At 43.2% G+C, this 13,286-nt stretch overlaps 1 protein-coding gene across 4 annotated transcripts in view; it reads left to right on the forward strand.

Moving 5' to 3' along the window:
- The first annotated feature begins 2,682 nt into the window (after positions 1 to 2,682).
- The window catches only part of wdr27 (WD repeat domain 27), a 412,961-nt gene continuing 402,357 nt past the window's right edge, over positions 2,683 to 13,286 (forward strand). For all 4 annotated transcript variants that reach the window (XM_068045466.1, XM_068045467.1, XM_068045469.1 and 1 more), the window contains exons 1-3: positions 2,683 to 2,735; positions 5,191 to 5,383; positions 9,772 to 9,913. In XM_068045466.1, the coding sequence (XP_067901567.1) occupies positions 2,689 to 2,735; positions 5,191 to 5,383; positions 9,772 to 9,913 (382 nt within the window). In that variant the 5' untranslated portion in view covers positions 2,683 to 2,688. The remainder of the gene's footprint in view (positions 2,736 to 5,190; positions 5,384 to 9,771; positions 9,914 to 13,286) is intronic.

Here is a 13,286-nt window from a genome sequence, read left to right on the forward strand (position 1 = left end):
ATTTCAGATTTCCAGTATTTGCAATTATTCAGTTATATTTTAATGCTGCATTACATGTATTTTGTTGTGGTTTCTGCCTGTTTGATTATTTTATGAGACTGAAATCTGGTTTGTCCTAACCCTGACATCATAAATATTTTATGCAGGTGTCAAAGGAATTCCTTCACACTTGACAGTACTTGGAATATTGATGATCCCCGAAAACCTGGCATAGAATCTATAGGAAATTCTTAGAAAAGATGTAGTGTTTTTTAAATTAAATAGAATGAAAAATGAGTTGGTGACTAATTGTGTTCTTGGCAGCTTGAATAGATTCATGGTAATCTCAAAGTGTTCCTTTTATTTGGCATGATGTACATTCCTATTCCAGAAACTTAAAGTAGGTTTGCTTTGTTTTGCATCAAGTAATACTCACTCGCTCCCTTACGCACACAAATTGATCAACATGCACATTGTCTGATAGAAGATACCGTTTCCAAATACATACTTTTCCATTTAAGGAAATCAATTTCACTTCACTGGAAAAAAGGTTTATTTAAGCATGCCTGTATTTATTACAAAAAGATTGGGTGCCTTATTTTCACATTCTTGGTCATTTTTTCTGGCCAATTTCTGTCAGCTTTGACTGAGTGGAAATACTCTTGCTTCTGAAGACAGAAGTTCATGGGTTCAAACCTCACTCCAGCTCGAGTACATAAGTTTGCCTGACACTTGCTGCTGGAGTTGCTTTCTTTCGGCTATAACCTGAAACTAAGGTCCTGTCTGGCATTTCAGATGTATGTAAAAGACCCCATGGAACAATACTGAAAAAGAGAAAGGGAGTGCTTCCAGTATCTGTGCATAGAGAAGCAGCCTGATTCTCTCTGCACAAATGCTGCCAGACCTGTTGAGTATTTCCAGCACTTTCTGTTTTTATTTCAGATTTCCAGCATCCGCAGTAATTTGTTTTTATTATATAAGGAAGTTCTCCCAGTGTCCTGGCCAAAATATATTCTTCAACCACCAAAAACAGTTTAATTTGTCATTCCTGTCATTGAATGTGGGATCTTTGTGTGTGCAAATTGGCTGTCACATTGTCTTACATTACAACTTCAAAAGTAAATAATTTACAGGGAAGTGCTTTTGTACTTAATGAAAGGGGTGGAATTAAGCTATTTCTTTCAGTTATTTCCAAGCAGAAAATGGTACAGTGGACTTTTTGTCACAGTTGTTTTGGGAGTTTTAATGAAACAATGCATTGCCCAATATGGGTTTAACACAATTAATTACAAATATTCACCAGTAACAGACTAAAAGCACCAATTTAGTCAGTTACTGGGGGATGGATCCAATTAATTTGAACAAGAAGAAAGGCTCACGATAGTCCTTCCATTTCTGCTTTAAAAATGTGTTTACATAAAGTTATGCTATTGGGTATAAATTATTTGTGACCCTTTTGCCCAGTTGATATAATTTTAGTTTTCCACTTGCCACCTGAACTACTCCAAAAGGTGTAGATAAATAGGTATTATCTAACTACATTGGCATCAAGTATGATGGAGGCTGGTCCTTTAGTATGGCTTGAGGTACAAGTGTCTGGAATTCTCACCACCCAGAGAAAAACAATTATGGGTTGGATTCTGCTGTAGGAACCAATGGAGGGTTTTTCAGTTCAGGCATTTTCACTCCACAATTCTAGAGGGAAGGGTTACATGCAAATACAAACATATGAATTAGGACCAGGAGTAGGCCACTCAGCCCCTTTGTGCCTGCTCCCCCATTCAATAAGATCATGGCTGATCAAACTGTGGTTTCAACTCCACTTTCCCACCTACCCCCGATATCCTTTGACTCCCTTGTTAGTCAAGAATTTATCTATCTCTGCCTTAAAAATATTCAATGACCCCGCCTCCACCACTCTCTGGGGAAGAGAGTTCCAAAGACTCACAATCCTCTGAGAAAATATTTCTCCTCAGCTCCATCTTAAATGTGAGAACCCTTATTTTTAAACTGTTTTTTAGTTCTAGTCTCTTCCACAAGGGGAAACATCCTTCCAGCATCCACCCTATCAAGTCCCCTCAGCATCTTATATGTTTCAATGAGATCACCTCTCATTCTTCTAAACTCTAATGGATAAAGACCCAACTTGTCCAACCTTTCTTCATAAGATAACCCCCCCACCACCACCACCCATCCCCCATCCCAGGTACCAGGTTGTGATCTGAATAGGTCAACTAACCCTCCTGACCTATGTTTACTCACCTGTTGCTGTCTGGGCTGCTGAGCAATCTGATGAACGATTAAGGGAAATACTGAGTCGAGAACAAATAAGGTCCAATAGGCTATAGATGGTCATCTCTCTACTTCCCTCTAATTCATTGCCATTGAAATAGCCTCAGTTTGTTTTGGCTCTTTAATCATGTTTGATTTGATTATACTAAACGGTCAGCATGTGGACAGATTATCATAAACATACAACTTGCTAAAAAGATTCCAGGCTATCTGGAAAATGCACGAAACTCCGTCCTGCCAATACAATCGTCAGCACAGGCACAACAGGCCGAGTGGCCTGTTTCTCTGCTGCAAGTTTCTGTGGATCGGTGCTGGTTCCCTCCTGATTCTCGGCCACCATCATTTTGAATCTATCAGCGTCCGCTTTTTGCTGCCCTTTTTGATCTTTGGGAGGTTCCGTCGCGTGGCACCGCTGCCATGGGAGACGGCGGCCGAGGAAACGGCTTCCCTGACTTATCACTAAAGTACGAACCTTTCCAACTGCCAATATGGGCGCTGCGATGGTGACAAGCAGCAGCAAAGCCCCAGGACCAGTCTGCAACCGTGACACATCCACACGCAGCCCGTTAACGGCTTCTCCCCGAAGCGGCGGCCGATCCGTGCACCAACCGCCAGCGCGCGTGCACAGTGTCACGTGTACCCACGGCCACCGCGTGACCTCGGCCACGTGCAGCAGCGCGCGGCGCTCTCTACACCGCACTGGAGACTGGACCATGGACAATGTCCTTGCACTCTACACCGCACTGGAGCCTGGACCATGGACAATGTCCTCGCACTCTATACCAGACTGGACACTGGGACCTGCACCATGCCCTCGCACTCTATACCAGACTGGACACTGGGCACTGGAACCTGCACCATGTCCTCGCACTCTGCACCAGACTGGACACTGGGCACTGGACCGTGTCTCCTCGCACTCTACACCAGACTGGACCGTGTCCTCGCACTCTACACCACACTGGGCACTGGAGCCTGGACCATGTCCTTGCACTCTGCACCAGACTGGACACTGGGACCTGCACCATGCCCTCGCACTCTATACCAGACTGGACACTGGAACCTGCACCATGTCCTCGCACTCTGCACCAGACTGGACACTGGGCACTGGACCGTGTCTCCTCGCACTCTACACCAGACTGGACCGTGTCCTCGCACTCTACACCACACTGGGCACTGGAGCCTGGACCATGTCCTTGCACTCTGCACCAGACTGGACACTGGGACCTGCACCATGCCCTCGCACTCTATACCAGACTGGACACTGGAACCTGCACCATGTCCTCGCACTCTGCACCAGACTGGACACTGGGCACTGGACCGTGTCTCCTCGCACTCTACACCAGACTGGACCGTGTCCTCGCACTCTACACCACACTGGGCACTGGAGCCTGGACCATGTCCTTGCACTCTGCACCAGACTGGACACTGGGCAACTGGACAATGTCCTCGCATTCTGCACCAGACTGGACACTGCGCACTGGACCACATCCTTGCATTCTGCACCAGACTGGGAACTGGACAATGTCCTCGCATTCTGCACCAGACTGGACACTGCGCACTGGACCACATACTTGCATTCTGCACCAGACTGGGCACTGGGCAACTGGACAATGTCTTCGCATTCTGCACCAGACTGGACACTGGGCACTGGACCATGTCCTCACATTCTGCACCAGACTGGACACTGGGCAACTGGACCATGTCCTCGCATTCTGCACCAGACTGGACACTGGGAAACTGGACCATGTCCTCGCATTCTGCACCAGACTGGGCACTGGGCAACCGGACTGTGTCCCCGTCTCTGCACCAGATTGGGCACTGGACCATGTCCTCGCATTCTGCACCAGACTGGGCAGAGTGCGGCAGACTGGACACTGGGCAACCGGACCTAGCACTGGGCAACCAGATCATGTCCCCACACTCTGCACCTGACTGGACTCTGGGCAACCTGACCGTGTCCCTGTCTCTGCACCAGACTGGGCACTGGGCATCCAGACTGTGTCCCCACACTTGGCACAAGACTGGGCACTGGGCAACCAGACCATGTCCCCACACTCTGCACCTAACTGGACACTGGGCAACTAGACCATGTCCCTGTCTCTGCACCAGACTGGGCACTGGGCAACCCGACTGTGTCCCTACACACTGCACCAGACTGGGCACTGGGCGTCCAGACTGTGTCCCCACACTTGGCACAAGACTGGGCACTGGGCAACCAGACCATGTCCCTGCACTTTCTTCAATCTGACAGGGCATTGTGCAACCAGACTGTCCAAAACCACAACTTTGCTAACCTGTAACAGGGGCTCCCTCTGCAATACTGTAACCAGTAATAACCTTGCTTGTTTTGCAATCTGCCACCAGTAACAGGGATTCTTATTGGTAAAAAAGGGGTGGTGTTTTTCTACTCTTGCACTATCTTGCCTGTGACCACCTTGTTCATTAAAATGATGGGAGAAAATCGTAGGCTGGAAAACAGATTACTGGGGACTCCTGTCCATGTTCGCTACTGTGTCAAAGGGAGAGAATTCAGTTCATAGGCATCGGGATCAGACTGGGCAACAGCAGGGCTAATGGATGAGTTGATTAGAGTGGTCAGTGGAAACTGAATTGAGACTTGCCTGGGTGGTTATGGTAACTGTAAACCATTTGAGTCCATAAATGTGAGTTTCCAATCTGTTATCCTGTCAAGGGAAGCTTCTGAGCAATGCCTGTACTTCGCTTTGCAGGCAGGGAAACAAAACCACAATGAGTCATTCAGGCTGCCGCTTCAAGTGGCTTATTACAGAGTAACATTGGCAGAGGCGCTTTAATGTATTGAAGTAGTGACGGTGCCCAGTCCCTATTTGATATTTATTTGTGAAGATCCATTAGATATTTTTTTTAGAAGTTTGATAATGTTTTTCATTTTGTTTTTAGAATGTGGGGAAGTACCACTATCGAACAAGTTGCGGAAAATGGTTATTTGAAAGAAGTTATTACAGAGAAGCATTGTTTTCAGTCCAAAACTCCGCTGTCACACATTCAGCTGGCTTGTTGCTGGCAGTATTGTGCCTTCCCTCGTGACAAAAGAGATGTGTGTGTTTGCAATATTCACAATCCTATTCTGCAGGTAATTCTTTTTCAGAGATAGATGGTGCAAGAATACAATGGGTCAAGTGTTGCTTTACTTAGTGAATATTGGATTAAAATTGAGTTTTTAAAATTACTATTAACATTAGTGGTAATGTAGTTCAATTGGGAACACAGTTGAAATAAAAAGGTCAGTTTTATACTATAACACAGGTGCAGCAGTGCACCACTTCCACAAGGCAGTAATGTGGGTTGAGGACTGATGTGCCTCTGCATAATCTGAACTCCAGTTTCACTGGCAGTATTTTCTAGTCCTCATTATTTGGGATTTTCCTGCGCTCTCTGCCTTATAGTGATGCAAAATTCCACTCCAATGTTTATATCAATTTTTAAATGTCAATAAAAAATATTTTTTGAAAAGAAGGGTGGCACAGTGGGGCAGTGGTTAGCACCGCAGCCTCACAGCTCCGATGACCCGGGTTTGGTTCTGGGTACTGCCTGTGCGGAGTTTGCAAGTTCTCCCTGTGACTGTGTGGGTTTCCGCCAGGTGCTCTGCTTTCCTCCCACAGCCAAAGACTTGCAGGTTGATAGGTAAATTGGCCACTGACATCAAGTGACTGGTGGCCATGCTGCGACAAAAGTGTTGGGCATATACGAACATACGAATTAAGAGCAGGAGTAGGCCATTCAGCCCCTCGACCTGCTCCGCCATTCAACAAGATCATGGCTGATCTTATTGTAACCTCAACTCCATATTCCTGCCTAGCCCCGATAACCTTTCACCCACTTGCTTATCAAGAATCTATCTACCTCTGCCTTAAAAATATTCAAAACTCTGCTTCCACCACCTTTTGAAGAAGAGAGTTCCAAAGACCCACGACCCTCTGAGAGAAAAAATTTCTCCTCCTCGCTGTCTTAAATGGTGACCCCTTATTTTTAAACAGTGACCCCTAGTTCTAGTTCCTCCCACAAGAGAAAACATCCACATCCACCCTGTCAAGACCCCTCAGAATCTTATATGTTTCAATCAAATCACCTCTTACTCTTCTAAACTCCTGAGGATACAAGTCTCGCCTGTTCAACCTTTCCTCATAAGACAACACGCCCATTCCAGGTATTAAAGTAGTAAACCTTGTCTGAACTGCTTCCAACGCATTTACATCCTTCCTTAAATAAGTAAACCAATACTGTACACAGTACTCCAGATGTGGTCACACTGTGAGAGTGACTGCACTTGACATCAAGGCAGCATTTGACCGAGTATGGCATCAAGGAGCCCTAGCAAAACTGAGGTCAATGGGAATCAGGGGGAAAACCCTCCGCTGGCTGGAGTCATACCTAGTGCAAAGGAAGATGGTTGTGGTTATTGGAGGTCAATCATCTGAACTCCAGGACATCACTGCAGGAGTTCCTCAGGGTAGTGTCCTAGGCCCAACCATCTTCAGCTGCTTCATCAATGACCGTCCTTCAATCATAAGAACAGAAGTGGGGATGTTCGCTGATGATTGCACAATGTTCAGCACCATTCGTGACTCCTCGCATACTGAAGCAGTCCGTGTAGAAATGCAGCAAGACCTGGACAATATCCAGGCTTGGGCTGATAAGTGGCAAGTAACATTCGCGCCATACAAGTGCCAGGTAATGACCATCCCCAACAAGAGAGAATCTAACCATCTTCCCTTGACATTCAATGGCATTACCTTCGCTGAATCCCCAACTATCAACATCCTAGGGGCTACCATTGACCAGAAACTGAACTGGAGTAGCCATATAAATATCGTGGCTACAAAAGCAGGTCAGAGGCTAGGAATCCTAGGCGGGTAACTCACCCTCTGACTCCCCAAAGCCTGTCCACAATCTACAAGGCACAAGTCAGGAGTGTGATGGAATACTCTCCACTTGCCTGGATGGGTGCAGCTCCAACAACACTGAGGAAACTCGACACCATCTAGGACAAAGCAGCCCACTTGATTGGCACACCATCTACAAACATTCACTCCCTCCACCACCGATGCACAGTGGCAGCAGTGTGTACCATCTACAAGATGCACTGCAGCAATGCACCAAGGCTCCTTAGACAGCACCTTCCAAACCCGCGACCTCTACCAACTAGAAGGACAAGGGCAGCAAATACATGGGAACACCACCACCTACAAGTTCCCCTCCAAGTCACACACCATCCTGACTTTGAACTATATCGCCGTTCCTTCACTGTCGCTGGGTCAAAATCCTGGAACTCCCTTCCTAACAGCACTGTGGGTATACCTACCTCAAATGGACTGCAGCGGTTCAAGAAGGCAGCTCACCACCACCTTCTCAAGGGCAATTAGGGATGGGCAATAAATGCTGGCCTGGCCAGTGACGCCTACATCCCATGAATGAATTTTAAAAAAAATGCCCTGTATAGGTGAAGCATAACCTCCGTACTTTTGTATTCAATTCCCCTCGCAATAAATGATAACATTTTATTAGCTTTCCTAATTACTTGCTGTACCTGCATACTAACCTTTTGCGGTTCATGCTTTAGGACACCCAGATCCCTCTGCGTCTCCGAGCTCTGCAATCTCTCACCACTTAGATAATGTTCTTCTTTTTTATCCTTCCGGCCAAAATGGACAATTTCACATTTTCCCACATTATACTGCATTTGCCAGATCTTTGCCCACTCACTTAACTTATCTATATCCCTTTGTAGCCTCCTTGTATCCTCTTCACAACTTACTTTCCTATCTTTGTGTTATCAGCAAATTTAGCAACCATACCTTCGGTCCCTTTAAGCAAGTCATTTATATAAATTGTAAAAAGTTAAGGCTGCAGCACTGATCTCTGTGGCACACCACTCGTTGCATCTTGCCAACCATAAAATGACCCATTTATGCCTACTCTCTCTTTCCTGTTAGCTAGCTAATCATCTATCCATGCCAAAATGTTACCCCCTACTCCATGAGCTTTTATTTTCCGCAATAACCTTTGATGTGACACCTTATCAAATGCCTTCTGGAAATCTAAGTACAGTATATCCACCATTTCCTCTTTGTCCACATCACATGTTACTTCTTCAAAGAACTCCAATAAATTGGTTAAACATGATTTCCCTTTCACAAAACCATGTTGACTGCCTGATTATCTTGAATTTTGCTACGTGCCCTGCTATAACATCTTTAATAATAGCTTCTAACATTTTCCCTATGATTGATGTTAAGCTAACTGACCTGTAGTTTCCTGCTTTCTGTCTCCCTTTTTGAATAAAGGAGTTACATTTGCTATTTTCCAATCTAATGGAACGTTCTCCGAATCTAGGGAATTTTGGAAAATCAAAGCCAATGCATTAACTAGCTCGCTAGCCACTTTTTTTTAAGACCCTAGGATGAAGTCCATCAGGACCCAGGGACTTGTCAGCTCGCAGCTCCAACAGTTTGCTCAGTACCACTTCCCTGGTGATTGTAATTTTCTTGAGTTCCTCCCTCCCTTCCATTTCCTGATTTACAGCTATTTCTGGAATGTTACTTGTAATCTCTATGGTGAAGACTGATGCAAAATACCTGTTCAATTCATCTGCCATCTCCTTATTTTCCCTTATTAATGCCCCAGACTCTCTGTATATCTATATTAGTGCTTTACTTGCAGGCATAAATACAGATTACTTGCTTGAGCTGGCCTGATGTATGAGCATGGAGCTTTGTAAATGACTGGCAGAGGGCTTTGACACACATACCTCAGAAGCACTACAAATGAGCAAGGAAATTTAACGCGTATCGATGTTTCTGTGTAAAATCTGTGAATTTCCTTGCAGGAAAACGACGCTGTGTTGCTCTTACTCTGTAGTTACCCCGAAACTTTCAGGAATCAGTGGTCTTCATTTATCTTTTCTATCCTAGTGACTACCTTAAAATACCTCTATGAAGTCCCCTTTTAGTCACCTCTTTTTGAGGCCGAATAGTTCAAGTTTTATTAATCTTTCTGGATGAACAGGCTTACTGGACTGAATAATTGAAAAAAGTGAACATTTCCTGTAGCCTTATTTACATACAAAAGTCAAGTATGTTCATTTATTTGCAAAAGGAAGTGGGAATTTGTATCTCCAGCAAAGTTTTATATGTTCATTTATCTTCAATTAAAACATTAAATTGTAGTTTGTTTTATTACCATGGAACAGTACATCAATCTTACTTGTTAGGAAGCAAGTTTGTTAGGTCGCCTCAGTTGGCAGGGAATCCAATTGGAATACCAACAATTTGCGTTTACTTAGTGCAATTAACACAGTAAGTGCCCCAAAGCAATTAATAATCCAAAAACTTTCCACAATGGTTAATTACGATATTTTGATAAATATATTCTGCAGTTAGAAAATTCTGAATAAAATGGTTCAAGTCAATATTCTTACATAAGTGAAAACTATTGATGGGTCCATTCATGTGCTTTATATAGACCCTGGAATTAAAAGGCCATCATCGATCAATTACTGCATTAGCATTTGGAAACCACTGTGAACCAACACTTCTGTGTTCTGCAGCTGAAGATTATATAATTATATGGGATATAGAAGCATGTCGAATGAGAATACAACAAGGTACACGTTTTTTGAATGTACTTTGTAGCAATTAAAAACAGTTCCAGTTCCTTGACATATCCTACTACTTCTACCCTACTTTATTTTATACAAGAATTACTAGGTAGGATTAACACATTAAGCATGAATAATTATTCTTTATCTGTACAATAAAAAAAGTTGTAGTTATTTTACAGTCACATCTAGGGAGAGAGGAAAGTTATTTATATTTGTATGGACTGGAATGTGTACAGTGACCTGAGATCATGACCAATTTAAGTAGTGCAGTTGTCAAATTTTAAGTGGTGCAGGTGTTGAAGACAAATATGCATAATAAAAAAAATCGGTGGGAAGGATTTTGTCTAGACTCTATGGGGGAATTTTGACTTTGTACTATAGAGTAAAACGAGTAATAGTGAATTGGCAGTCTGCCTAACATCTCTCTTGATTTTTAGTTCCATTGAAGTCAATAATTCGCTATTGCCTGTTTTACACTATTGCACAGTCAAAATAACTCCTCATGTGTAGCAATATTATGCATAAATGCAGGGAGATTTCCTTGAGTTGGTAATTCTAGTGAAATCACAAGCATGTACCTTTTGATCACATTTATGATCTGAGGTACCAACAGAAGAAATCATGCGACATTAAGATGTTACAACACATAGTGACCAGAGAGACTGATCTTTCCAAAAGTCAAGGTATGAAGAAAGGCAACAGCACTGTTCCCCTTTTACTTTGTAATTGTATTAATACATCAGTCCCTCTACATTCTCCCCAACATCTCAGTATTCTGCACTTTTCACTCATCTGCACCCGTGGATGGACAAGGGGTCTTCTCCCATATCTGTACGAATGCTCTGCTTGAATTGCTAGGATATGTTTTTGTCGTGTTTTTTGAGATACCAGATAATTTGGCTAGGGTCTGGAAGTTTCTCCCTTTTCCATACAGACATCTACACAGCACCTTCCGACAGAAGCATGACTCTTCTAGAATTTCATTAACCCACTGAATCTAACTATGTTGGCATTGTCTCTTGTTCTAACAGACCTCTTTTCTAAAAACTAACTGATGAAAAATTACAAATAGTTTCAACACCTAGCAACTGCATTCTGGTTGTCATTTAACAATGTATTTCTGTAAGGACTGAGTTAAAGTCCCAACTGGTGAAATTGGCTGAGAAAATTGGCTTGAAGAAGTGCACTGAGCCCAATAATGCAAGGGAACTGAGCTAACATTTATAAAAATTGTCACTGACTCAGGGTGTTTGAGTTTCATCTATGAATGCTGACTTTATGTAACTCCTCTGAAAAAGTAGAGAAATTGATAACATTTTATGGGAACTGTGCTGAAAAAGTTTGTGTTTGAGAGTTTTGACATTTGCAGCAGTGTGAACTTGCTGGGGTATCAAACATCGTGGCTCTGCTTTGGAGTTCTTGTCCTCCAATCACCGTCACTAGAGAAAAAGTACTGAGCAAACTATTGGGATTGAAGGCAGACAAGTCCCCAGGGCCTGATGTTCTACATCCTAGGAAGTGGCAGAGGAGCTAGTGGTTCCATTGGTTATAATATTCCAAAATTCCCTGGATGCGGGAAAGGTTCCAGTGGATTGGAAAAATGCTAATGTAACGCCCTTATTCAAAAAAGGAGGGAGGCAGAAAGTAGGAAACTATAGACCAGTTAGTTTAACATCTGTCGTTGGGAAATTGTTAGAATCCATTATTAAGGAAGTAATAGTAGGACATTTAGAAAGTCAAAACGCAATCCATCAGAGTCAGCATGGTTTTATAAAGGGTAAATCATGTTTGACTAATTTGCTAGAGTTCTTTGAAGATGTAACAAGTGGATAATGGGGATCCTGTAGATGTAGTATATATGGACTTCCAGAAGGCATTTGATAAGGTGCCGCACAAAAGGTTAATACACAAGGTAAGATCACATGGGGTTAGGGGCAATTTATTAGCTTGGATAGAGGATTGGCTAACCAACAGAAAACAGAGAGTCGGGATAACTGAGTCTTTTTCTGGTTGGCAAGATGCAACTAGTGGGGTGCCACAGGGTTTGGTCCTTGGGCCCCAACTATTTACAATCTATATTAATGACTTGGATGCAGGGATAGAAGGTACTATAGCCAAATTTGCAGATGACACTAAAATAGGTGGGATAGTCAGTTGCAATAAAAAAATAAGAAATTTACAAATGGATATGGATAGGTTAGGTGAATGGGCCAAAATTTGGCAGATGGAGTTTAACATGGATAAGTGTGAGGTTATCCACTTTGGTCGGAAGAAGTGAAAGGCAAATTATTATCTAAATGGAGAGAAACTTCAGAGTGCTTTGGTGCAGAGGGATCTGGGTGTCCTCGTGAATGAATCGCTGAAAACTAGAATGCAGGTGCAGCAGGTAATAAGGAAGGCAAATGGAATTTTGGCATTGCTAAAGGAATAGAGTATAAAAGTAGGGAAGTGTTGCTGCAACTATACAAGGCATTGGTGAGACCGCACCTGGAGTATTGCGTACAGTTTTGGTCCCCTTACTTGAGGAGGGATGTAGTTGCATTGGAGGCAGTTCAGAGGAGGTTCGCTAGATTGATTCCAGAGGTGAGGGGTTTATCTTATGAAGAGAGATTTAACAGTTTAGGCCTTTACTCTCTGGAGTTTAGAAGAATGAGAGGAGATCTAATTGAGGTATATAAGATGATTAAAGGGATTGACAAAGTAGACGTAGAGAGGATGTTTCCTCTGGTGGCAATCTAGAACAAGAGGTCATAGTTTTAGGATAAGGGGTAGCAGATTTAAAACAGATGAAGAGAAATTACTTCTCTCAAAGGGTTGTGAGTCTGTGGAATTCACTACCCCAGAGTGCGGTGGATGCTGGGACATTGAGTAAATTTAAGGAGGAGATAGACAGATTTTTAATTAGTAAAGAGTTGAAGGGTTATGGAGAATGGGCAGGAAAGTGGAGTTGAGGCCGAGATGAGATCAGCCATGATCGTATTGAATGGCGGAGCGGGCTTGAGAGGCTGAATTGCCTACTCCTGCTCCTAGTTCTTACGTTCTTCCAGACTGCCCAAATAGCTAACCAGACAGCAAAAATACACAAATTAATGTTATATTTAATCATGATAGTAGGAATATCGATGGTGATTCTCACTGCATAAGCTTTTCTTTCTGGACTCTAAATTGCAGTTTTGAATTGTATTGAGCACAGAATTGTTGGTATTTATCCTCCATATGAATAGTGGTGCCGATCCCACGTGCCCACCTTCTTTCCCTATCACTTTATTGCTTTTTCTTTCAACCGCCTGTCTAAACAATTTTCAATGCTAATGTGGTCTCCGCATCAATCACTAACTCTAGTAGTGTATTCTTCAGTCTCACGGCACTGTGTAAA

Source organism: Heterodontus francisci, chromosome 13 (assembly GCF_036365525.1).
Source record: "Heterodontus francisci isolate sHetFra1 chromosome 13, sHetFra1.hap1, whole genome shotgun sequence".
Classification (NCBI taxonomy): Eukaryota; Metazoa; Chordata; class Chondrichthyes; order Heterodontiformes; family Heterodontidae; genus Heterodontus; species Heterodontus francisci.